The following is a 26,610-nucleotide window of genomic DNA, read 5'->3' as shown; positions in this document are numbered from 1 at the left end:
ATTAGTTTGACACCCCTGGATCAATCCATCACATTTATAAAAAATTAAAAAATTAAAATAGTAGAGGCGGGGTTGTAGTGGAGCGGGTCGAGAGATTCAAGTTCATTGGTGTCCACATGACCAATGAACTCTCATGGTCCAAACACACCAAGACAGTTGTGAAGAGGGCATGACAACACCTTTTCCCCCTCAGGACAGTGAAAAGATTTGGCATGGGTTCCCAGATCCTCAAAAAGTTATATATCTGCACTATCGCGAGCATCGCGACCGGTTGCATCACCTCCTGGTATGGCAACTGCTCGGCATCTGACCGTAAGGCACGACAGACGGTAGTATGTACAGCCCAGTACATCACTAGGGCCAAGCTTCCTGACATCCAGGACCTACAGTACCAGCCAAAAGTTTGGACACACCTACTCATTCAAGGGTTTTTGTTTATTTTTAATATTTTCTATATTGTAGAATAATTTTATTTGTGGATTTTTTTCTAATGAACTTATCCTCTGCAGCAGAGGTAACTCTGGGTCTTCCTTTACTGTGGCGGTCTTCATGAGAGCCAGTTTCATCTTAGCGCTTGATGGTTTTATTGACTGACCTTCACTTATATTTATTTATTTTATAAAAGTTTTATTTAACTAGGCAAGTCATGTCTTAAAGTAATGATGGACTGTCGTTTCTCTTTGCTTATTTGAGCTATTCTTGCCATAACCTCTTCTGGTTAGGGGGCAGTATTTTCACATTCGGATGAAAAGCGTGCCCAGAGTAAACTGCCTGCTACTCAGGCCCAGAAGCTAAGATATGCATATTATTAGTATATTCGGATAGAAAACACACTGGAGTTTCTAAAACTGTTTGAATGATGTTTGTGAGTATAACATAACTCATATGGCAGACAGAAACCTGAGAAAAACCCAACCAGGAAGTGGGAAATCTGAGGTTTGTAGTTTTTCAAGTCATTGCCTATCCAATATATAGTGTAAATGGGGTCATATTGCCCTTCCTAAGGCTTCCACTAGATGCCAACCGTCTTTAGAACATTGTTTCAGGCTTCTATTGTGAAAGGGGAGCGAATAAGACCAGTGGCTCAGCTGAAAGCCTTTAGTCGTAGATCGCGTGAGGCCGTCAGCATGAGCTCCGTTCCCTTTCCTTTCTAGAGACAAAGGAATTGTACGGTTGAAAAATTATTGAAGATTTATGATAAAAAAACATCCTAAAGATTTATTATATACATCGTTTGACATGTTTCTACGAACTGTAAAGGAACTTTTTTGACTTTTCGTCTGGACTTAGTGCCCGCGCCTTGTGCATTTGGATTGGTGAACTAAACACGTGAACAAAAAGGAGGTATTTGGACATAAAGATGAACTTTATCGAACAAAACAAACATTTATTGTGGAACTGGGATTCCTGGGAGTGCATTCCAATGAAGATCATCAAAGGTAAGTGAATGTTTATAACGCTATTTCTGACTTTTACTGACTCCACAACATGGCTGGTATCTGTATGACTTGTTTTGGTGGCTGAGCGCTGTACTCAGATTATTGCATGGTGTGCTTTTGCAGTAAAGCTTTTTTGAAATCTGATACAGCGGTTGCATTAAGGAGAAGTTTATCTTTAATCCTGTGCATAACAATTGTAGCTTTCATCAAAGTTTATGATGAGTATTTCTGTAAATTGATGTGGCTCTCTGCAAATTCGCAGGATGTTTTCGAGGCAAAACATTACTGAACATAACGCGCCAATGTAAACTGAGATTTTTGGATATAAATATGAACTTTATAGAACAAAACATACATGTATTGTGTAACATGAAGTCCTATGAGTGCCATCTCATGAAGATCATCAAAGGTTAGTGATTCATTTTATTTCTGCTTTTTGTGACTCCTCTCTTTGGCTGGAAAATGGCTGTATGTTTTTTTGTGACTAGGCACTGACCTAACATAATCGTATGGTGTGCTTTCGCTGTAAAACCTTTTTGAAATCTGACACGATGGCTAGATTAACAAGAAGTTAAGCTTTAATTTGATGTATTGCACCTTTGAATATATGTAAGTTAAAATTCAGCTGATGTTGTCAAGGGGTTCCGCTAGCCGTAACAGGTTGCCATAATATGCACTTGGTCTTTTACCAAATAGGGCTATCTTCTGTATACCACCCCTACCTTGTCACAACACAACTGATTGGTTTAAACGCATTAAGAAGGAAAGAAATTCCACAAATTAACTTTGAACAAGGCACACCTGTTAATTGAAATGCATTCCAGGTCACTACCTCATGAAGCTGGTTGAGAGACTGCCAAGAGTCTGCAAAGCTGTCATCAAGGCTAAGGGTGGCACTTTGAAGAATCTCAAATATAACATATATTTAGATTTGTTTAACACTTCTTTTGGTTTCTACATGATTCCATATGTGTTATTTCATTGTTTTAATGTATTCACTATTATTCTACAATGTAGAAAATAGTAAAAAATTAAGAAAACCCTTGAATGAGTAGGTGTGTCCAAACTACTGACTGGTACTGTATATACTAGGCGGTGTCAGAGGATGGCCCAAAAATTGTAAAAGATCCAGTCACCCAAGTCATAGACTGTTCTCTCTGCTACCACACGGCAAGCGGTACCGGAGCGCCAAGTCTAGGACTAAAAGGCTCCTTAGCAGCCTCTACCCCCAAGCCATAAAACTGCTGAACAATTAATCAAATGGCCGTCAGGACTATTTACATTGACCCCCCCCCCCTGTGTTTTTACACTGCTGCTACTCGCTGTTTATTATCTAGCTGTTTGTCACTTTACAAATTACCTCGACTAACTTGTACCCTCGCACATTGACTCAGTACCGGTACTCCCTGTATATAGCCTCATTATTGTTATGTAATTTTTTTAAATGTAGTTTATTTAGTAAATATTTTCGAAACTCTATTTCTTGAACAGCGTTGTTGGTGAAGGGCTTGTAAGTCAGCATTTGACGGTAAGGTCTACACTTGTTGTATTCGGCAATTTGATTTGATTTATTAACAAAGCCCTTTTTACATCCACAGATGTCATGAAGAGCTCTACAGTAACCTGGGTGATACCTGAAAGAGAAAGCAGAAGGACAGGACAAACACTCCCTGGAAGGAACACTTGTGGAACACCCCAGAACAGAGGTTATGTAAACAGCAGGCCAGGTTAGTGCACTGTGTTGTGTTGTCCATTACTGCAGTACCTAAAAATAAGTATTAGCCACTTGTGTGACAGGGTAGTCTGTGATTGGCCAGCTGCTTCTCTGATGTTTTGTTTTGCTACTGTGCTACGTGTGGTGTGTGAGTCACTCAGTGTAGTTCTAAATGTGGTCGTGGGAGTCGCACTTTTCTGTGCCACAATGACCCACCTAAAACCTCCTTGAACCACCTAATCGTTTCTTGCCACAGCACAGCAGAAATTCAGTTGGCATCAATGACTACTGTTCCACCACTGTATCTTCTAATGATCTTCATCTTATGTAGCGTACCTGTCTCTGTACCAGTGAGGCCTTCTCCTCAGCTTGTTTCAGCTGGTCCCTTAGTGAGACGATCTCCCCAAATCCTCCATTCCAGCCGGTGGGGGTCATGGGCTTCCCATCGAACGAGATGTTCTTCTGAATGGACACGTCCTTCAGGCGGCAGTTGGTGCCTGTGCCCGTTGACTGGCAGTCTGCCATGGTCATGTAGCTCTCAGCCATGATGCCCCCCATCTCTGTGCCCACTCCGATCCCGGTGTCCTCTTCATCCTCCTTTAGGGACAGGTGGCTGTTGGAACTGGGATGAGAGAGAGGAGACAAGAAAATTACACATTTATAAAGTGAATGAAAATGAACAATGACAAGAAGAATAAAAACAAGAAGTTCAAGAAAATCAAGAAGAACCAACATTTAAAAATTTTTAAAAGAAGAACAAGAAGATCAACAAGAAAAAAATGAATAAGAAGAACCAGAACAAGATAAAGATCAAGAAGATCACAAAGAATAACAAGAACAGCAACAAGAAGATAAAAAGAAAATAAGAAAAAAATATTAATAACAAAAACAAGGAGAAAAAGAAGAAAAAGAACACGAACAAGAAAAAGAATCTCAAGAAGATAAAGAAGAACAAGAAACACAAGAACAATTTAAAGAAAAACAAGAAGAAGAAGAAGAAGAAGAAGAAGAAAAACAAGAAGAAGAAAACAAGAAGAAGAAAAACAAGAAGAAGAAAAACAAGAAGAAGAAAAACAAGAAAACAAGAAGAAGAAGAAGAAAACAAGAAGAAGAAGAAGAAGAAAAACAAGAAGAAGAAGAAGAAGAAAAACAAGAAGAAGAAGAAGAAGAAGAAAACAAGAAGAAGAAAAACAAGAAGAAGAAAACAACAAGAAGAAAAACAAAAAGAAGAAAAACAAGAAGAAAAACAAGAAGAAGAAAAACAAGAAGAAGAAGAAGAAGAAGAAGAAGAAAAACAAGAAGAAGAAGAAGAAGAAGAAAACAAGAAGAAGAAGAAGAAGAAGAAGAAGAAAAACAAGAAGAAGAAGAAGAAGAAAAACAAGAAGAAGAAAAACAAGAAGAAGAAAAACAAGAAGAAGAAAAACAAGAAGAAGAAAAACAAGAAAAACAAGAAGAAGAACAACAACAAGAACAAGAGAAACAAGAACAAAAATAACTAGAAGAAGAAGATTTTCTCACCCTGTCCTCTGCAGCTGTAGTCTCTCAGTCAGACGTCTGTTGTCATTCTTCAATGTCTCACACTCCTCCCTCAATGTGACACACTCCTGCTTCAGTGTTTCTACGTCTCCTGAACACACAGGACAGGTACAGGAGTCAGGACAGCACAGGACCATCACACCCCAGGGTCGTGTTCATTAGGTACGACCCAGGAGAAAATGGTCTGAAACAGAGTGAAATGGGGAGGTACTAGCAACACAGGTTCAGCCACTGGTAAACACTTTGCCGGTTTACATAAAGTATCAACTCTGAGTCTATACTCATGTGGCCTACCCCTCAAAACTATTCATCCTGTTGTACGTGCCCATGCACCTTATAAATAGTCAAGAGACTCAATGAGAGACCCAGAAAAACAAAGACCTGGTGTGTGTCTACCTAACATCAGACTGGAATGTGACACCTATAAACCTGTGACCCAAACCTAGGGGTGTAAAGTACTTAAGTAAAAATAATTTTAAGTACTACTTAAGTAGTTTTGGGGGTATCTGTACTTTACTATTTATATTTTTGATAACTTTTACTTCATACATTTTCCTTAATACTGAAACATGCTCCTTACATTCTGAATGGACAGGACAGGAAGAGGGCCCAACTCACACACTTTTCAAGTTAACCTCCCTGGTCATCCTATGCATCAGATGCTGGTTGTGTTATTGCTGGTTGCATCATAGTTAGCAGAGGCGGACTGGCCATCTGGCATTTCAGGAAAATGCCAGACAGCTGGTCCATTTTTTTGGCCCATATAACTTGGTTTTGTACGCAAACGGATGAATATCTGGCGAATAATAGGGGGCTCAAGTTTTTAAAAAATGGGCCGGTGTAGGGGCTTCAAGGAGACAAATGGGCTAGTATGTTAGAAATGCCAGGGACAATATCTGGTCCCAGTCTGCCCCTGATGGTTAGCATCTCACAGTCAAACACATAGATCAAGGCTGGGGTTTAATAAAAATGGGTTGAGGAAAAGGCTGCAGCATTACAAATGTGTTTTACACCCCACCGCTTGCTCTCTCACAGTGAGTGGTGGGGGTGGTGGTGGGGGAGAGGGGGGAGGGGTGTTTGGGATACCAGAAGGGTGATGTCACACTGTGTTTGTCAGGGAATGAGGCAAGGCAGGGGGGAGGCACGGTGACATCAGGGACTCTCTCCCAGTACATGACATCACTGCTGTGTTCTTGTAGAGAGGGTTAGGGTGTGACTCAGGGAAGGATGGCTTTACACAAGCTGTTTGCTGATGTTGCTTTGACCTGGCTGGTGGACATGAGATCAGCAAATGTACTGTGATGACCTTCCCAGATTTCATCTTGCCACGTGATGATCTCCAGCTCCTACTTCTGTCTCTCTCCTCTCCTCCCTCCTCTCTCTCTCCTGTCCTCCCCCTCCTCTCCCCACCTCCTCCCCTCTCCCTCTCTCTCTCCTGTCCCTCCTCTCCTCTACCCACCTCCTCCCAACCTCCTCCCCTCTTTCCCACCTCTCCTCCTCCACTCTCTCTCAGCTCCTCTCCTGTCCCTCCTCTCCCCACCTCCTTCCCACCTCCTCCCCTCTCTCCCACCTCTCCTCCTCCACTCTCTCTCAGCTCCTCTCCTGTCCTCCTCCCCTCTCACCTCCTCTCCTCCTTCCCTTTCTCTCACTTCCTCTCCTCTCTCTCTCTCCTGTCCTCTCCTCGCCATCCTCTCCCCACCACTTCCCCTAAAGCTCTCTCACCTCCTCTCCTCTCCTCCTCTCTCCTCTGACTCTTCATGCTGATCTCGGCACGGAGCGTGGTGATCTCCAGCTCGTACTCCTGTGCCTCCTCGTTGAGCCTCCCCAGCTCGGCCTGATGGCGACAAAGCTCCTCCTGTAGGGAGGCGATGTCGTTCTCCCTCTCAGCTGCCGACTCCTCTGCCGCCTGCTGCAGCAGTTGCACCTGTATTGAATTAAGGAATAAATCAATCTCAGCAGCAGCACCTTCAACACAAGCAAGGAACCGTCACGAACTCACCTGCCCTAGAACTCGCAGAGAACACATACAGTGCCTTGCGAAAGTATTCGGCCCCCTTGAACTTTACGACCTTTTGCCACATTTCAGGCTTCAAACATAAAGATATAAAACTGTATTTTTTTGTGAAATAATTTTGCACGCCCAATTTTTCCGTTTTTGATTTGTTAAAAAAGTTTGAAATATCCAATAAATGTCGTTCCACTTCATGATTGTGTCCCACTTGTTGTTGATTCTTCACAAAAAAATACAGTTTTATATCTTTATGTTTGAAGCCTGAAATGTGGCAAAAGGTCGCAAAGTTCAAGGGGGCCGAATACTTTCGCAAGGCACTGTACATACTTCTGGAACTAGTAACGTAAAGTATCCTAATGTAAAGTGGAACAGCTTAAAGTAGTCACCTTAATGTGAAATATAACAAGTAAAGTAAAGCAGCACCTCCTCCTGGGCCAGGCGTAGCTCCTCGTGGGCCTCAATCAGTTCGCTCTTTTTCTCCTCCTCCAGAGACTCAATCTCCTCCTGTACCAAACGCAGCTGGGCTACAGGGGAGGACACGCACAAACAAACAGGAACAGGGGCTTACGTGTCTGTCGTTACAACAGCGTTTATCAAAACGCTCCTTCGGGTACCTTGGCTGTTCCGCTTCATCTATTTCCGATCTAGCACACCTGATTCAACTATTCAACAAATCATCAAACTCAAACCTGATTCAACTTATCAACTAATCATCAAACAGACACCTGATTCAACTAATCATCAAACTCAAACCTGATTCAACTAATCATCAGACAGCTGATTCAACTAATCATCAGACAGCTGATTCAACTAATCATCAGACAGCTGATTCAACTAATCATCAAACCCACACCTGATTCAACTTATCAACTAATCATCAAACAGACACCTGATTCAACTAATCAACCAATCATCAGGTGTGCTAGTTCATAGTCATGAGAGGGAGATATGAGAACTGTGTGTGTGTGTGTGTGTGTGTGTGTGTGTGTGTGTGTGTGTGTGTGTGTGTGTGTGTGTGTGTGTGTGTGTGTGTGTGTGTGTGTGTTGTGTGTGTGTGTGTGTGTGTGTGTGCGTGCGTGCGTGCGTGCGTGCGTGCGTGCGTGCGTGCGTGCGTGCGTGCGTGCGTGCGTGCGTGCGTGTGTGTGTGTGTGGGTGTGCCTGTGAGAACAGTTCTGTGTAATTTGTAGTATTAGCTGATGCAACTATTGGTAATATGCAGACTGAGATCCCCATGAGACAAATGATGACACACACATTTAACACGTTATAGTCAATCACACACTTTCAGTCCTATTAGAGACAACGGAATTTCATATGCTGATTGGATATTGATGAATTGACATGAATTTGTTTCTCTGTGTTAAAGTTAGCATGACATGCAGTCTCTGTGTTAAAGTTAGCATGCCATGCAGTCTCTGTGTTAAAGTTAGCATGACATGCAGTCTCTATGTTAAAGTTAGCATGCCATGCAGTCTCTGTGTTAAAGTTAGCATGCCATGCAGTCTCTGTGTTAAAGTTAGGTACATATTACAGTACATGACACTTCAGTATTTCAGTATTATGGAAATAACCCTGGTGTAGAAATTAAAATTATTTAGCTAATAATTGTGGACCAGTGCGGAGGCCTCGAGGAGAATAATGGGCCAGTGTGTTAAAAAAGCCTGGGACATGGCTGCAGACAATACCTTGCAGGTTGTGGACCTGTCGTGCGAAGGCTTCTGCCTGATGAGCACTGGTCAAACGCTCATCCTCCAATAGACCTGTATGGGGCAGAGAGAGAGAGAGAGAGAGACAGAGAGAGACAGAGAGAGAGAGAGAGAGAGAGAGAGAGAGAGAGAGACAGAGAGAGAGACAGAGAGAGAGAAAGAAAGGAGAGAGACAGAGAGAGAGAGAGAGAGAGAGAGAGAGAGAGAGAGAGAGAGAGAGAGAGAGAGAGAGAGAGAGAGACAGACAGAGAGACAGAGAGACAGAGAGAGAGGGACAGAGACAGAGACAGAGAGAGAGAGAGAGAGACAGAGAGAGAGACAGAGAGAGAGAGAGAGACAGAGAGAGAGAAAGAGAACAAGAGAGAGAAAGAGAGGGAGAAAGAGAACAAGAGAGAGAGAGAGCGAAAGAGAGCAAGAGAGAGAGAGCGAAAGAGAGCAAGAGAGAGAGAGAGCGAAAGAGAGCAAGAGAGCGAGAGATAGAGAAAGGAGAGCGAGACAGAGAGAAATGAGAGAGAGCGAGAGAGAGAGAGAAAAGAGAGAGAGAGAGAGAGAGAGAGAGAGAGAGAGAGAGAGAGAGAGAGAGAGAGAGAGAGAGAGAGAGAGAGAGAGAGAGAGAGAGAGAGAGAGAGAGAGAAAAGAGAGAGAGAGAGAGACAGAGAGAGAGAGAGAGAGAGAGAGAGAGAGACAGAAAGAGAGACAGAGAGAGAGACAGAGAGAGAGAGAGAAAGGAGAGAGAGAGAGAGAGAGAAAGAGAACAAGAGAGAGAAAGAGAGAGAGAAAGAGAACAAGAGAGCGAGAGAGCGAAAGAGAGCAAGAGAGAGAGAGCGAAAGAGAGCAAGAGAGAGAGAGAGCGAAAGAGAGCAAGAGAGTGAGAGATAGAGAAAGGAGAGCGAGACAGAGAGACAGAGAGAAATGAGAGAGAGCGAGAGAGAGAGAGAGTAGCAAATCACTCTACAGTGACATTCTATGTGAGGACCTAAGTTTGGACCTCCTCTCCACACCTCAGCCTTGATTGGGTGGTCACCATGGATACCTAGAGGCATGGAGAGGCCTCCCCGAAGGGGAACAGCTGTAGTGGGTGGGGAGAAGCTGTGTGTGTGTGTAGTGTGTGTGTGTGTGTGTGTGTGTGTGTGTGTGTGTGTGTGTGTGTGTGTGTGTGTGTGTGTGTGTGTGTGTGTGTGTGTGTGTCAGCAGTGGGCCTGAAGAACAGCTGAGCATGCCTGGTGGGTGGGGCCCAATGGGAGTATCCCAGACTTCCTGTCCCCAGCGAACAGGGAGTGATGACATCACAATGCGGTCTAGGACACCCCATCCCCTGAATATGTCAGAGACACAAGAGGGGTCATAAGCCTGCCCCTCAAAATCCAAGTGACCTCTGTGACCAGGCCACTGATATGTTTAGAGGCATTCAGGTTGCTAGGGGGACACCTGACAGCACTTCTGCCTGTTCAGATCAGAGTCTCCTGAGGCTCTATCCAAGGGGACATGTGTAACAGAATGTGTGGACAGAAGTGAGCTGGTGTTACAATTGTTGTTAGTGGTTGCTATGCGTTATACAGTCCTTTACTAAACTCAGCAATAAAAAGAAACGTCCTCTCACTGTCAACTGTGTTTATTTTCAGTAAACTTAACATGTGTAAATATTTGTATGAACATAACAAGATTCAACAACTGAGACATAAACTGAACAAGTTCCACAGACATGTGACTAACAGAAATGGAATAATGTGTCCCTGAACAAAGTGGGGTCAAAATAAAAAGTAAAAGTCAGTATCTGGTGTGGCCACCAGCTGCGTTAAGTACTGCAGTGCATCATGGACTGTACCAGATTTGCCAGTTCTTGCTGTGAGATGTTACCCCACTCTTCCACCAAGGCACCTGCAAGATCCCGAACATTTCCGGCGGGGAATTCTGGCCCTCACCCTCCGTTCCAACAGGACCCAGACATCTCTGGGGGGAATGGCCCTAGTCCTCACCCTCCGTTCCAACAGGACCCAGACATCTCTGGGGGGAATGGCCCTAGCCCTCACCCTCCATTCCAACAGGACCCAGACATCTCTGGGGGGAATGGCCCTAGCCCTCACCCTCCATTCCAACAGGACCCAGACATCTCTGGGGGGAATGGCCCTAGCCCTCACCCTCCGTTCCAACAGGACCCAGACATCTCTGGGGGGAATGGCCCTAGCCCTCACCCTCCGTTCCAACAGGACCCAGACATCTCTGGGGGGAATGGCCCTAGCCCTCACCCTCCGTTCCAACAGGACCCAGACATCTCTGGGGGGAATGGCCCTAGCCCTCACCCTCCGATCCAACAGGACCCAGACGTGCTCAATGGTATTGAGATCCGGGCTATTCGCTGGCCATGGCAGAACACTGACATTCCTGTCTTGCAGGAAATCATGCACAGAACGAGCAGTATGGCTGGTGGCATTGTCATGCTGGAGGGTCATGTCAGGATGAGCCTGCAGGAAGGTGTTGGGGAATAATCAAAATAGTTGGGTAACATAGATAAGATGTTTTATTTTCATGATATGCTTGTGAGATACTTCTCATCAGAATGTATCTTGTTGTACTATAGTGGTGGCCATTTGCAGTTATCTGTTCTCTGTCATGGGGTCAGTTACTTGGGCCACAGAAAGGGGAGGGGTCAAGCTTGTCTTCATATGTAAACATATCTTTTAAACCAATTATCTCTTTGCTCCACAATGTCTGTGTGCCAGTCACTGTGTCTCTGTGATCTTGTCCAGGGGGGGTGTATTTGATATATGCCTGTTGATGAGGTTTTGTTTTATGGTCCTGAGAGCGAGATAAGAACATGGTTTAGGTGACAAAGCTGAACGATAATTTATAGCCAATGCTGTCTGGCTATGTGTGTCTTTGCTATAAAGGATCTCAGTTGCAATGTGTAAGGACTCTCAGAGAATTCATTTATAGACACTGAATTGATCTGAGAGTCACAGGGTTGTGATGGAGCTCATATAATTAAAGATGGACTTTATGATAACTCTGACTTGTGTGGTTTGCTCTCATGATTTGGTAAATACAGGAAATTTCCACTACAAAGGGTACCACATGAGGGAGGAGGATGTCTTCCCTGTAACTCACAGCGCTGAGATTGCCTGCAATGACAACAAGCTCAGTCCGATGATGCTTTGACACACCGTCCAGACCATGACGGACCCTCCACTTCCAAATCGATCCCGCTCCAAAGTACACGCCTCGGTCATTCCTTTGACGATAAACGCAAATCCGACCATCACCCCTGGTGAGACAAAACCTTGGCTCGTCAGTGAAGAGCACTTTTTGCCAGTCCTGTCTGGTCCAGCGTCGGTGGGTTTGTGCCCATAGGCAACGTTGTTGCCGGTGATGTCTGGTGAGGACCTGCCTTTACAACAGGCCTACAAGCCCTCAGACCAGCCTCCCTCAGCCTATTGCGGACAGTCTGAGCACTGATGGAGGGATTGTGCGTTCCTGGTGTACCTCGGGCAGTTGTTGTTGCCATCCTGTACCGATCCTGTGCAGGTGTTGTTACACGTGGTCTGCCACTGCGAGGACGATCAACTGTCTGTCCTGTCTCCCAGTAGTGCTGTCTTAGGCGTCTCACAGTACGGACATTGCAATTTATTGCCCTGACCACATCTTCAGTCCTCATGCCTTGCAGCATGCCAAAGGCACATTCACGCAGATGAGCAGGGCCTTTGGGCATCTTTCCTTTGGTGTTTTTCAGAGTCAGTAGAAAGGCCTCTTTAGTGTCCTAAGTTTTCATAACTGTGACCTTAATTGCCTACCATCTGTAAGCTGTTAGTGTCTTAACGACCGTTCCACAGGTGCATGTTCTTTAATTGTCTATGGTTCATTCAACAAGCATGGGAAACAGTGTTTAAACCCTTTACAATGAAGATCTGTGAAGTTATTTGGATTTTTACGAATTATTTTTGAAAGACAGGGTCCTGAAAAAGGGACGTTTCTTTTTTTTGCTGAAATTAGATGATATTATTATGTCTAATTACCCATTTATTGCAATGCTATGTTTATTATGTACAGTATATTTATTCATCTCTCTCTCTCTTTGGTCAGATAACCACATCCATCTCATTTGTCCTTATAGGGAGACGGTGGCAGTGGAGTCACAGACCAGCCCAACTGGAGAGCCTGTCAGTCACAGACCAGCCCAACTGGAGAGCCTGTCAGTCACAGACCAGCCCAACTGGAGAGCCTGTCAGTCACAGACCAGCCCAAATGGAGAGCCTGTCAGTCACAGACCAGCCCAAATGGAGAGCCTGTCAGTCACAGACCAACCCAACTGGAGAGCCTGTCAGTCACATCAGTCACAGACCGGCCCAACTGTAGAGCCTGTCAGTCACAGACCAGCCCAACTGGAGAGCCTGTCAGTCACAGACCAGCCCAACTGGAGAGCCTGTCAGTCACAGACCAGCCCAAATGGAGAGCCTGTCAGTCACAGACCAGCCCAACTGGAGAGCCTGTCAGTCACAGACCAGCCCAACTGGAGAGCCTGTCAGTCACAGACCAGCCCAAATGGAGAGCCTGTCAGTCACAGACCAGCTCAAATGGAGAGCCTGTCAGTCACAGACCAGCCCAAATGGAGAGCCTGTCAGTCACAGACCAGCCCAAATGGAGAGCCTGTCAGTCACAGACCAGCCCAACTGGAGAGCCTGTCAGTCACATCAGTCACAGACCGGCCCAACTGTAGAGCCTGTCAGTCACAGACCAGCCCAAATGGAGAGCCTGTCAGTCACAGAACAGCCCAAATGGAGAGCCTGTCAGTCACAGACCAGCCCAACTGGAGAGCCTGCTAGAGTATGCAACTGAGACTGAACTCAGCACGCATTGAGCTGAGTGTGTTCACTATGTCCTCAGTACTAAGGTCTTAATGTGTTCACTATGTCCTCAGTACTAAGGTCTTAATGTGTTCACTATGTCCTCAGTACTAAGGTCTTAGTCAGTTTGACTATCTCATCATTTCCAGAACGATGATGCAGCTCTCTATTCAGGGACGATGAGGAACTGATCCTGTCCGAGACAAACATTTACAAAGAACCAAGGACAGACCTAGAGACTAGTCTGTCGCTGGCGATCTCAGGGGAGATAGTGTGACCGTCGCATGCCACTGCTAATGCACCACAGATAACTAGCTAGCGGTTTCACATGGACTTCTCGCTTACCCTGCAGCTCGTGGAAAGCCTCCTGGTGTTTGTTGGATATCTCCCGGGCCCCTTCTAACTCCAGGAGGAGCTGCAGCACCTGACTCCTCAACTCCTCCAGCTCCTGCTCCTCAGACAGAGGCTCCAGCTGCTCCCTCCTACCCTTCTCCTCCTCCTAGTTATATAGAGATATATACAGTGTTATAAACTGGGTGGTTCGAACCCTGAATGCTGATTGGTTGAAAGCCATGGTATATCAGACCGTATACCATGGGTATGACAAAACATTTACTTTTACTGCTTTAATTGAGTAACCAGTTTATAATAGCAACAAGACACCTCAGGTGTATGTGATATACGGCCAATATACCACGGCTATGGGGCTGTTCGTAGGCACGATGCAACGAGGAGTGCCTGGACACAGCTCTTAGCCGTGGTACCCTCTCGGGCCTTATTGGTTAATCAGATTGGTAAGAAGTAAGTAAGCCTTGTCTGAGCTAGAAAGGCCCATAGTTAGACAGCTACTTTGTTCATCCCTGAGGAGAAATGTCCTTTAAAAAAGCAGCAGATTAAAATTCAAGGGTAAAAGACATACATTAGATATAGATTAAGATATAGATTAAATATACATTAAGATATAGATTAAGTTATAGATTAAGATATAGATTAAGATATACATTAAGATATAGATTCAGATATACATTAAGATATAGATTCAGATATACATTAAGTTATAGATTAAGATATAGATTAAATATACATTAAGATATAGATTAAGTTATAGATTAAGATATAGATTAAATATACATTAAGATATAGATTCAGATATACATTAAGTTATAGATTAAGATATAGATTAAATATACATTAAGATATAGATTCAGATATACATTAAGATATAGATTAAAACAAGAGTAAAATATATACAGTACAAGGCTAAAAACTGGATACAAAGTCAAGAGCCATATAGTGTTATCAACATGTCAGATGATTATAAACCACCAAAATATAACATCAATGAATACCTTCTCTACCTCCTCCTCCTCCTCTACCTCCTCTACCTCCTCCTCCTCTACTACCTCGACCTCCTCTACCTCCTCCCCTCCTCCTCTACCTCCTCCTTCTCTACCCCCCCCCCCTCCTCCTCCCCCTCCTCCTCCTCCTCCTCCTCTACTTCCTCTACCTCCTCTACCTCCTCTACCTCCTCCTCCTCCTCTAACTCCTCTACCTCCTCCTTCTCTACCTCCTCCTCCTCCTCTACCTCCTCTACCTCCTCCTCCTCTACTACCTCTACCTCCTCCCCCTCCTCCTCTACCTCCTCCTTCTCTACCTCCTCCTAATCCTCTACCTCCTCCTCCTCTACCTCCTCTACCTCCTCCTTCTCTACCTCCTCCCCCTCCTCTACCTCCTCTACCTCCTCCTCCTCTACTACCTCTACCTTCTCTACCTCCTCCCCCTCCTCCTCTACCTCCTCCTTCTCTACCTCCTCCTAATCCTCTACCTCCTCCTCCTCTACCTCCTCTACCTCCTCCTTCTCTACCTCCTCCCCCTCCTCTACCTCCTCTACCTCCTCCTCCTCTACTACCTCTACCTTCTCTACCTCCTCACCCTCCTCCTCCCCCTCCTCCTCCTCCTCCTCTACCTCCTCCTCCTCCTTCTTCTCCTCCACCTCCTCTACCTCCGCTACCTCCTCATCCTCTACTACCTCTACCTCCTCTACCTCCTCCTCCTCCTCTACCCCCTCTACCTCCTCCTCCTCCTTCTCCTTCTCTACCTCCTCTACCTCCTCTATTACCTCTACCTCCTCCTCCTCCTTCTTCTCCTCCTCCTCTACCTCCTCCTCCTCCTCTACCTCCTCCTCCTCCTCCTGATATCTGTCCATCGTCTCCTTTTCGTTATTCTCCTCCAGTACTCCTCTCTCCTTGGCGGTGATCTCGTTGTCCATATTGGGGCTCAGGCTGGGGCTGCTATGTGGTTTCAGATCTTCACAGGGCTCATCTGAGAAGGAAAGAATACAGAATTATACCATGGTTAAAAACAGAATTATACCATGGTTAAATACAGCATTATAGATGGTTCGAAACACAAAATCTACCATGGAAACACAACACCTCTTCAGACCACTCAGATATAAATTCTCAGGTGCTTTTTATTTTAAGAGCCAGTTTCCCAGACACAGATTGGACTAAAAAGCACTTTGAATGAAGAATCTCCATTGTTTTTTAGTCAGGGAGTATCTACAGGCTTAATCTAATCTTGCTCCTGGAAACCAGACCTAAGGCTATTATCGTATGTTTACTTTCATAAGAATTGCTTCAGAGATGTCTCTGGGCCTGTGCAGTATACAAGAGCGCCATCTAGTGGAAATACTCATACGGTGCAACAGAAATCCATGGCTCAACGTCTGTTTTCACAGAGCATGTAGTTTGTTCATACTGACACAAATGGTATAATACAGGAGGACAAATAACTAATTTTGAATCATTAATACATCATTTTAAAGTTTTTTTCATAATTTGTAAATAACTATTTTTACTAACCTTTACAAATGCGGGAGTTATGATTAATACCTGGTGAGCAAACTTTGCAAATTCCATAAAATGTTTATCACTGAATGTTAATAGAACGTGTTTTTTGTTAAGAGACTGGATGTAACATTGGTCAGGAAGAAATGTCACTATACAAGATAGAGCTCCAATGTTAGTGCACTTAGAGCTCCAATGTAGTGCACTTAGAGCTCCAATGTAGTGCACTTAGAGCTCCAATGTAGTGCACTTAGAGCTCCAATGTAGTGCACTTAGAGCTCCAATGTAGTGCACTTAGAGCTCCAATGTAGTGCACTTAGAGCTCCAATGTAGTGCACTTAGAGCTCCAATGTAGTGTACTTAGAGCTCCAATGTAGTGCACTTAGAGCTCCAATGTAGTGCACTTGGAGCTCCAATGTAGTGCACTTAGAGCTCCAATGTTAGTGCACTTAGAGCTCCAATGTAGTGCACTTAGAGCTCCAATGTAGTGCACTTAGAGCTCCAATGTAGTGCACTTAGAGCTCCAATGTAGTGCACTTAGAGCTCCAATGTAGTGCACTTAGAGCTCCAATGTTAGTGCACTTAGAGCTCCAATGTAGTGCACTTAGAGCTCCAATGTAGTGCACTGACATTTACTAAACAAGACAACAAGTCAACCTCTCAACCTGCTTACAAAGCTTTCTGAATACCATGAAACAGTGGGATTTATAAATTCAGTCGCATGGAATTAATTTACAAAGACACCCATGCATGTCAACGTTGGAAACATTGTAACCTAGCAACATTGCTCAGAATTTCTCCGTCACTCCAGAAGGTGGCGTTAGAGTAAGCTACAGTCATGATTGTTTTGCTGCCCCGGAGACCCAAACACTGATAGTTTAGTAAAAGCTCAGGTGATACAAGGGAGCAAAACAGTGACATTCCCCCTTTTTCTCTATGTATTGGACCTTCTATTCTTCCTGGCTAAAAGAAAAACATTCATTGAGCTAGTGATTGGCTACAGTCAGGACAGCGGAGGGAGGGAGGGAGGGAGGGAGGGAGGGAGGGAGGGAGGGAGGGAGGGAGGGAGGGAGGGAGGGAGGAGGAGGGAGGGAGGGAGGGAGAGGGAGGGAGGGGAGGGAGGGAGGAGGGAGGGAGGGAGGGAGGGAGGGAGGGAGGGAGGGAGGGAGGGAGGGAGGGTCAGCATGTCTAAGAAGTTACAGTGAGTCACCTCTCAGCAATGTGCCTCAGTATCATAACACCACACTGAAATAACACCCCGTTCACACACTGAAATAACACCACTCTGAAACTACTGTTCTGACTAGAGACACTGAAATGTGATAAAACACCACCAACTCACAACAGCTGTTCTTACCGTCAACATTGTTTCAGTGAGCTACTGAACTAAGAGCAACTTGAAGCAAACCCAAACGCTTATAGATTAACGCTACTATGTCAACACATGGGGATTGTCTTTCAGACAGCCTATGATAGCCTATCAGGAAATAGGAATATTTATCACTACTACAGATTGACATTATCCTACACACACACACACACACACAGTATTAAAGCACTCCTCCAATATTGAGAGAGAGAGAGAGAGAGAGAGAGAGAGAGGGGGAAAGAAAGAAAGAAAGAAAGAAGGAAGGAAGGAAGGAAGGGAGGGAGGAAGGAAGGGAGGGAGGGAGGGAGGAAGGAAGGAAGGAAGGAAGGAAGGAAGGAAGGAAGGAAGGAAGGAAGGAAGGAAGGAAGGAAGGAAGGAAGGAAGGAAGGAAGGAAGGAAGGAAGGAAGGAAGGAAGGAAGGAAGGAAGGAAGAAAGAAAGAAAGAAAGAAAGAAAGAAAGAAAGAAAGAAAGAAAGAAAGAAAGAAAGAAAGAAAGAAAGAAAGAAAGAAAGAAAGAAAGAAAGAAAGAAAGAGAGAGAGAGAGAGAGAGATAGAGAGAGAGAGAGAGAGAGAGAGAGAGAGAGAGAGAGAGAGAGAGAGAGATTCATACAGATGGGCACAAAACAGCACAACCTGTAACCAAAATATCCAAACAATCTTAGATAACGTTCTGCATTCCACATTCACTCACAGTAAAGAAAGCATCAATCTAGCAGTAAAAAAAAGCACAGAGACCCAAATAATGGTGAATTACGCCTTCATTACTGTGAGACTTTAAAACTAGAAATGTAACACTCAGAACCAAAAAATCACAGTACAACAGCAAGCAGCTGACACTAATTGAGGAGTCCATAAACACAAACAACTTCTGGAAAAATTGGAAAAACTAAAAAAAATCGTAACAAGAGGAATTATCGGTACAAAATGGTGACATATGGACAACCCATTTTAAACACTCTACGACACCGTTCAAATTGACACAAACGCAGAACAACGCCAAATTCATGAGAAGTTGAATGGATTAGAAAAAGCTATAAAGGACAATCAAAATCCACTGGACTCCCCAATTACTGACCAGGAGCTCTATAAGAAACTAAACTATTACTGACCAGGAGCTCTATAAGAAACTAAACTATTACTGACCAGGAGCTCTATAAGAAACTAAACTATTACTGGCCAGGAGCTCTATAAGACACTAAACTATTACTGACCAGGAGCTCTATAAGAAACTAAACTATTACTGACCAGGAGCTCTATAAGAAACTAAACTATTACTGACCAGGAGCTCTATAAGAAACTAAACTATTACTGACCAGGAGCTCTATAAGAAACTTCAGGCTCTCAAATTTAAAAAAGCATGCGGACCTGATGGCATCCTAAATGAGATGCTCAAACTCACTAGTGCAAAATTTCAATTGGCCATATTAAAACTGTTTAATTTGATCCTGAGTGTAGGTTATTTCCCTGACATCTGGAATCAAGGACTCATAACCCCAATCTTTAAGAACGGAGACAAATTTGACCCTAACAATTACAGAGGCATTTGTGTGAACAGTAACCTGGGGAAGGTTTTGTGTAGTATTATAAATGTAAGATTTCTAAACTTCCTTAATAAGCACAATGAGTAAAAGCCAACTTGGATTTATACCAAAACATCGCGCGACTGGTCATATTTACACCCTACACACCCTGACAGATAAACATGTCCACCAAAATAATACCAAAATATACGCTTGCTTTATCGACTTCCAAAAGCATTTGATTCTATTTGGCATACAGGACTGTTCTACAAAGTTATTGAAAGTGGTGTAGGGGGGTCAAACATACAACATAATTAAATCCATGTATACTGGCAATACGTGCAGCATTAAAACTGTCAAGAAAAGAACAGAATTCTTTAACCAGGGGCGGGGCCTTCGCCAGGGTTGCCATCTGAGCCCTGCACTCTTCAATATTTACATCAACGAATTGACCACTATTTTAGAAAAAATCCTCAGCACTTGGTGTTAGTCTACACAATTCAGAGGTTAAATGCCTACTCTTCAAAGATGACCTATGCCTGCTGTCAATAATGATTATCCAGAGAAGATCCAGATCTCAGGGAATTAGACCAAAGGGGGTCCACTTGCAAAACAAGATTTCATCAAATGGGACAAACACCCCATTGAAACCCTGCATGCTGAGTTCTGTAAGATTCTCCTACATGTCTAGAGGAAAACTACAAACAATGCATGCAGGGCAGAATTAGGCCAATATCCACTAATAATAAAAACTCAAAAAAGAGCAATGAAGTTTTGGAAACATCTAAAAGCTGAGCAAAGAAAAGAGCAAAGAAAAGAGTCCCCTCATCCAGCTGGTCCTGGGGCTGAGTTCACAAACCTGTTCTACTAACACACTGAAGCCTCAGTCCCCTCATCCAGCTGGTCCTGGGGCTGAGTTCACAAACCTGTTCTACTAACACACTGAAGCCTCAGTCCCCTCATCCAGCTGGTCCTGGGGCTGAGTTCACAAACCTGTTCTACTAACACACTGAAGCCTCAGTCCCCTCATCCAGCTGGTCCTGGGGCTGAGTTCACAAACCTGTTCTACTAACACACTGAAGCCTCAGTCCCCTCATCCAGCTGGTCCTGGGGCTGAGTTCACAAACCTGTTCTACTAACACACTGAAGCCTCAGTCCCCTCATCCAGCTGGTCCTGGGGCTGAGTTCACAAACCTGTTCTACTAACACACTGAAGCCTCAGTCCCCTCATCCAGCTGGTCCTGGGGCTGAGTTCACAAACCTGTTCTACTAACACACTGAAGCCTCAGTCCCCTCATCCAGCTGGTCCTGGGGCTGAGTTCACAAACCTGTTCTACTAACATACTGAAGCCTCAGTCCCCTCATCCAGCTGGTCCTGGGGCTGAGTTCACAAACCTGTTCTACTAACATACTGAAGCCTCAGTCCCCTCATCCAGCTGGTCCTGGGGCTGAGTTCACAAACCTGTTCTACTAACATACTGAAGCCTCAGTCCCCTCATCCAGCTGGTCCTGGGGCTGAGTTCACAAACCTGTTCTACTAACACACTGAAGCCTCAGTCCCCTCATCCAGCTGGTCCTGGGGCTGAGTTCACAAAATTGTTCTACTTACACACTGAAGCCTCAGGACCAGAACATCCAATCATTCAGAATAAACCAAATTACAACACAGTCAAAACAAAACAAAATTTCTTATTGGGAAACACAAGCACAAGCACAAAGCAAAATGCAGCGCTATCTGGCCCTAAATCGACAGCACACCGTGGCTAACTATTTGACCATGGTTACTGATCAAAACCTTAGAAAAACTTTGACAAAGTACAGGCTCAATGAGCACAGCCTTGCCATTGAGAAGGGTAGACACAGGAAAATGTGGCTCCCTGTAGAGGAAAGGCTGTGCAACCACTGTACAACAGCAGAACCTGCGACGGAGCTAGAAAATAGAAAATTTCCCCAAATAATTTCCCCAAATTTGAAACCCTTATTCAAGGTTTCAAAGACCTCTATGATGAGAGTAGGATACCCGTGCTGTTGGGGGAGGACGCAGAGAGCTGTGGGTTGGCAGCGCACTACATTGCTGCCTGCCCTAAGATGAGGGACAGTGTCTGACGGACCAATCAACCTGCACATGTCCTCTACTGTATACTTATTGTTATTGTTCAATGTATAGTTATTTTGACCCTTGTTATTGTTGTTACCGTTATTGTTGTTACTGTTGTTATTGTTGTTACTGTTATTGTTGTTACTGTTGTTATTGTTGTTACTGTTATTGTTGTTACTGTTGTTATTGTTGTTACTGTTGTTATTGTTGTTGCTGTTGTTATTGTTGTTACTGTTGCTATTGTTGTTACTGTTGTTATTGTTGTTACTGTTGTTATTGTTGTTACTGTTATTGTTGTTACTGTTATTGTTGTTACTGTTGTTATTGTTGTTACTGTTATTGTTGTTACTGTTGTTATTGTTGTTACTGTTGTTATTGTTGTTGCTGTTGTTATTGTTGTTACTGTTGTTATTGTTGTTACTGTTGTTATTGTTGTTACTGTTATTGTTGTTACTGTTATTGTTGTTACTGTTGTTATTGTTGTTACTGTTATTGTTGTTACTGTTGTTATTGTTGTTACTGTTGTTATTGTTGTTGCTGTTGTTATTGTTGTTACTGTTGTTATTGTTGTTACTGTTGTTATTGTTGTTACTGTTGTTATTGTTGTTACTGTTGTTATTGTTGTTGCTGTTGTTATTGTTGTTATTGTTGTTACTGTTGTTATTGTTGTCCCGTTGACAATTTTGATTCTTATTATTTTCACATTGTAAATTGAATTGAGAGGTCTGGGGTCCGCTCACCAACCAAGACTTCACAAAATGGGACAAACACCAAATTGAGACTCTGCATGCAGAATTCTGCAAAAATATCCTCTGTGTACAACATAGAACACCAAATAATGCCTGCAGAGCAGAATTAAGCTGATACCCACTAATTATCAAAATCCAGAAAAGAGCCGTTAAACTCTACAACCACCTAAAAGGTAGCGATTCCCAAACCTTCCATAACAAAGCCATCACCTACAGAGAGATGAACCTGGAGAAGAGTCCCCTAAGTAAGCTGGTCCTGGGGCTTTGTTCACAAACACAAACACACCCTACAGAGCCCCAGGACAACAGCATAATTAGACCCAACCAAATCATGAGAAAACTAAAAGATAATTACTTGACACATTGGAAAGAATTAACAAAAAAACTGAGCAAACTAGAATGCTATTTGGCCTTAAACAGAGAGTACACAGTGGCAGAATACCTGATCACTGTGACTGACCCAAACTTAAGGAAAGCTTTGACGATGTACAGACTCAGTGAGCATAGCGTTGCTATTGAGAAGGCCGCCATAGGCAGACATGGCTCTCAAGAGAAGACAGGCTATGTGCTCACTGCCCACAAAATGAGGTGGAAACTGAGCTGCACTTCCTAACCTCCTGCCCAATGTATGACCATATTAGAGAGACATATTTCCCTCAGATTACACAGACCCACAAAGAATTCTAAAACAAATCCAATTTCGATAAACTCCCATATCTACTGGGTGAAATTACACAGTGTGCCATCACAGCAGCAAGATTTGTGACCTGTTGCCACAAGAAAAGGGCAACCAGTGAAGAACAAACACCATGGTAAATACAAACCATATTTATGCTTATTTATTTTCCTTGTCTACTTTAACCATTTGTACATTGTTACAACACTGTATATATAGTGTTGTTGTTCTGGGATTGATTTGCACTTTTCGCACCAAAGTACATTCATCTCTAGGAGACAGAACGCGTCTCCTTCCTGAGTGGTATGACGGCTGCGTGGTCCCCATGAAGTTTATACTTGCGTACTATTGTTTGTACAGATGAACGTGGTACCTTCCGGCGTTTGGAAATTGCTCCTAAGGATGAACCAGACTTGTGGAGGTCTACAATTTTAATATGCCATTTGTACATTGTTAAAACACTGTATATATATATACATAATATGACATTTTTAATGTCTTTATTGTTTTGAAACTTCTGTATGTTTAATGTTTACTGTTAATTTCTATTGTTTATTTCATTTCGTATATTATCTACCTCACTTGCTTTGGCAATGTTAACACATGTTTCCCATGATGATAAAGCCCCTTGAATTGAATTTAATTGAGAGAGAGAGAGAGAGAGAGAGAGAGAGCGAGAGAGAGAGAGAGAGAGAGGAGAAAGCCGCATGGGACAGAGAGTAAAACATTAGATCTAGTTAATTGGTAGTGACGTTCACATGTTCTACAGTAGCCCAGCGGGCCCAATCTCACAGCTCAGGGGAAGCATGTACCCTTCACGACATGTTCCATATACCATCACAGTAAGTATAGAGCTACATTCATATTCATGTGACTTCACCGGAAGGCTAAACAAAACAATAAATCCTACTCGTAATATTGTTCATGTCTCTAAAAGGTCTGTTAGCTTATTAAGGCCTGCAAGGGTTTTGGTGCATGTGCGTTGGGTGAGAGTGTCTCATTAAAGTTTGATGCTGTTGTAATGAGTTAGTAATGAAGAGGAGTAAAAGAGGAAGGAGAGAGAGAGCATCAGTCATATCCTGTCCCACTGGTACCTAAGCTAGCTAAAATACACTTGCTAAGTATTTATATATGAATCTAGGGCCAGGGATTCTATCCAATCACGTACAGTTGAAGTCAGAATTTTACATACACCTTAGACAAATACTTTTAAAACTCCAGTTTTCACAATTTAATCGTAGAAAAATTCCCTGTCTTAGGTCAGTTAGGATCACCACTTTATTTTAAGAATGTGAAATGTCAGAATAATAGTAGAGAGAATGATTTATTTCAGCTTTTATTTCTTTCATCACATTCCCAGTGGCTCAGAAGCTTACATACACTCAATTAGTATTTGGTAGCATTGCCTTTAAATGGTTTAACTTGGGTCAAACGTTTTGGGTAGCCTTCCACAGCTTCCCACAATAAGTTGGGTGAATTCTGGCCCATTCCTCCTGACAGAGCTGGTGTAACTGATTCAGGTTTGTAGGCCTCATTGCTCGCACACACATTTTCAGTTCTGCCCACACATTTTTCATAGGATTGAGGTCAGGGCTTTGTGATGGCCACTCCAATACCTTGACTTTGTTGTCCTTTGACACAACTTTGGAAGTATGCTTGGGGTCATTGTCCATTTGGAAGACCCATTTGCAACCAAGCTTTAACTTTCTGACTGATGTCTTGGGATGTTGCTTCAATATATGCACATAATTGTCCTTTCCTCATGATGCCATCTATTTTGTGAAGTGCACCAGTCACTCCTGCAGCAAAGCACCCCCACAACATGATGCTGCCACCCCCATGCTTCACAGTTGGGATGGTGTTCTTCAGCTTGCAAGCCTCCCCCTATTTCCTCCAAACATAACGATGGTCATTATGGCCAAACAGTTCTATTTTTGTTTCATCAGACCAGAGGACATTTCTCCAAAAAGTATGATCTTTGTCCCCATGTGCAGTTGCAAACCGTAGTCTGGCTTTTTTATGGCGGTTTGGAGCAGTAGCTTCTTCCTTGCTGAGCGGCCTTTCAGGTTATGTCAATATAGGACTCCTTTTACTGTGGATATAGATACTTTTGTACCTGTTCCTTCAGTATCTTCACAAGGTCCTTTGCTGTTGTTCTGGGATTGATTTGCACTTTTCGCACCAAAGTACGTTCATCTCTAGGAGACAGAACGCGTCTCCTTCCTGAGTGGTATGACGGCTGCGTGGTCCCCATGAAGTTTATACTTGCGTACTATTGTTTGTACAGATGAACGTGGTACCTTCAGGCGTTTGGAAATTGCTCCTAAGGATGAACCAGACTTGGCTGATTTCTTTTGATTTCCCATGATGTCAAGAAAAGAGGCACTGAGTTTGAAGGTAGGCCTTGAAATACATCCACAGGTACACCTCCAATTAACTCAATTTATGTCAATTTACCTATCAGAAGCTTATAAAACTATGACATAATTTTCTGGAATTTTCCCAGCTGTTTAAAGGCACAGTCAACTTAGTGTATGTAAACTTCTGACCCACTTGAATTGTGAAGCGGTGAATTATAAATGAAATAATCTGTCTGTAAACAATTGTTGGAAAAATGACTTGTGTCATGCACAAAGTAGATGTCCTAACCGACTTTCCAAAACTATAGTTTGTTATTAACAAGAAATGTGTGGAGTGGTTGAAGAACGAGTTTTAATGACTCCATTAAAACTCGTTCTTCAACTTCAACTGTATTTCGACAATGCACTTCTTATTAAAGGTAATTTCCGATAGAGCCCACATATGCAGTGTTTATTGATTCCACAAACACGGGAACTTTACCTTTATTTAAATCTTGCAATGCATACAAATATTTGGTGTTCTATGTTGTACAAAGTGTGATAGGTTTGAATCCCGGATTATCTCTTACATCACCTTAACTTCACAGCTAACTTCATTCAACCTGATCGTACAATAAACCACACTACGTATATAGTCTTCTGTTCACCAATCTCTCATTAAGTTCCCATTGGGAATATACCACATTCAGCTCCTGCTATATCCTATCAGTAATCACAAACAGGTCATTTCCTCCCAGCAGTCTTCCTAACACAGAAATGAGGATTCACACACACACACACACACACACACACACACACACACACACACACACACACACACACACACACACACACACACACACACACACACACACAGCATTCCCCTCGACAGTCATCCGTACACATAACCAATTATATCACATCTCTCTTAAAAGCATACAGCACCTAAGGCATCAGTTGACAGCTAGGGACATCTCTTCCAGAAGTGGTTCCATGCCTCTCCTAACCTACATCTGGGACAACAAGACAGATGTCTACAGGCAGAGGGTCTATGGTCTGACCCAAGCGTCTGGTGAGTAGCAGCGTGAGATGTTTGGTCTGTTATATTATATTATACTACCCAGACACAGTACCATGTTATATGTTACTGCAACAGCTTTCTGACAATCTCTCGCTCATTCTAAGTAACAACACCTGAGACCACTCATAGGCTAGAAAAATTCATTTTAGAAACACAGTGTGGTGCATTTAGTCACACTAGGTGACACACACACACACACACACACACACACACACACAAACACACACACACAAACACACACACGTCTGCTAGCACACAGGAAATAGTACCGGTACCGAGTCAATATGCAAGGGTTACGAGGAAGTTGAGGTAGTTGAGGTAATATGTACATGTAGGTTGGGGTAAAAGTGACAAGGCAGAGAGAGCGAGAGACAGAGAGAGCGAGACAGAGAGAGAGAGAGAAAGAGAAAGATAGAGAGAAAGTTTCAATGCAGTCATTGTGTGTGTGTGTGTGTGTGTGTGTGTGTGTGTGTGTGTGTGTGTGTGTGTGTGTGTGTGTGTGTGTGTGTGTGTGTGTGGTGTGTGTGTGTGTGTGTGTGTGTGTGTGTGTGTGTAAGCGTACAGCTATATGTTTATAATGTGTCTCTGTGTATGTACAGTATGTGTGTATGTCATGGATACATCTTTGTGGCATCTATGCGTAGGATGATATTAATTATTCACACCGCCCCTGATCTGAAGCCTC

The 26,610-nt window shown here is 43.4% G+C and overlaps 1 protein-coding gene across 16 annotated transcripts in view; it reads right to left on the bottom strand.

Annotated features, from left to right (window-relative positions):
- The window catches only part of LOC109867051 (coiled-coil domain-containing protein 136), a 60,356-nt gene that overhangs the window by 15,206 nt on the left and 18,540 nt on the right, over window positions 1-26,610 (bottom strand). For 8 of the 16 annotated variants that reach the window (XR_004204797.1, XR_004204798.1, XM_031801292.1 and 5 more), the window contains 7 exons: window positions 15,403-15,566; window positions 13,590-13,743; window positions 8,386-8,460; window positions 7,124-7,224; window positions 6,412-6,613; window positions 4,672-4,780; window positions 3,490-3,775 (listed from right to left, as the gene is read on the bottom strand). Coding sequence is in view for 11 of the 16 variants with exons in the window: in XM_031801292.1 (XP_031657152.1) it covers window positions 3,490-3,775; window positions 4,672-4,780; window positions 6,412-6,613; window positions 7,124-7,224; window positions 8,386-8,460; window positions 13,590-13,743; window positions 15,403-15,566 (1,091 nt within the window). In the remaining 5 variants the exon portion in view is untranslated. The remainder of the gene's footprint in view (window positions 1-3,489; window positions 3,776-4,671; window positions 4,781-6,411; window positions 6,614-7,123; window positions 7,225-8,385; window positions 8,461-13,589; window positions 13,744-15,402; window positions 15,567-26,610) is intronic. The other 8 variants (XR_004204799.1, XR_004204800.1, XR_004204801.1 and 5 more) reach the window with 1 other exon arrangement.

This window comes from Oncorhynchus kisutch, linkage group LG22 (assembly GCF_002021735.2).
Source record: "Oncorhynchus kisutch isolate 150728-3 linkage group LG22, Okis_V2, whole genome shotgun sequence".
NCBI lineage: Eukaryota > Metazoa > Chordata > Actinopteri > Salmoniformes > Salmonidae > Oncorhynchus > Oncorhynchus kisutch.
The sequence above is the reverse complement of the archived record's forward strand: the minus strand, read 5'-3'. Positions and strand labels throughout refer to the sequence as shown.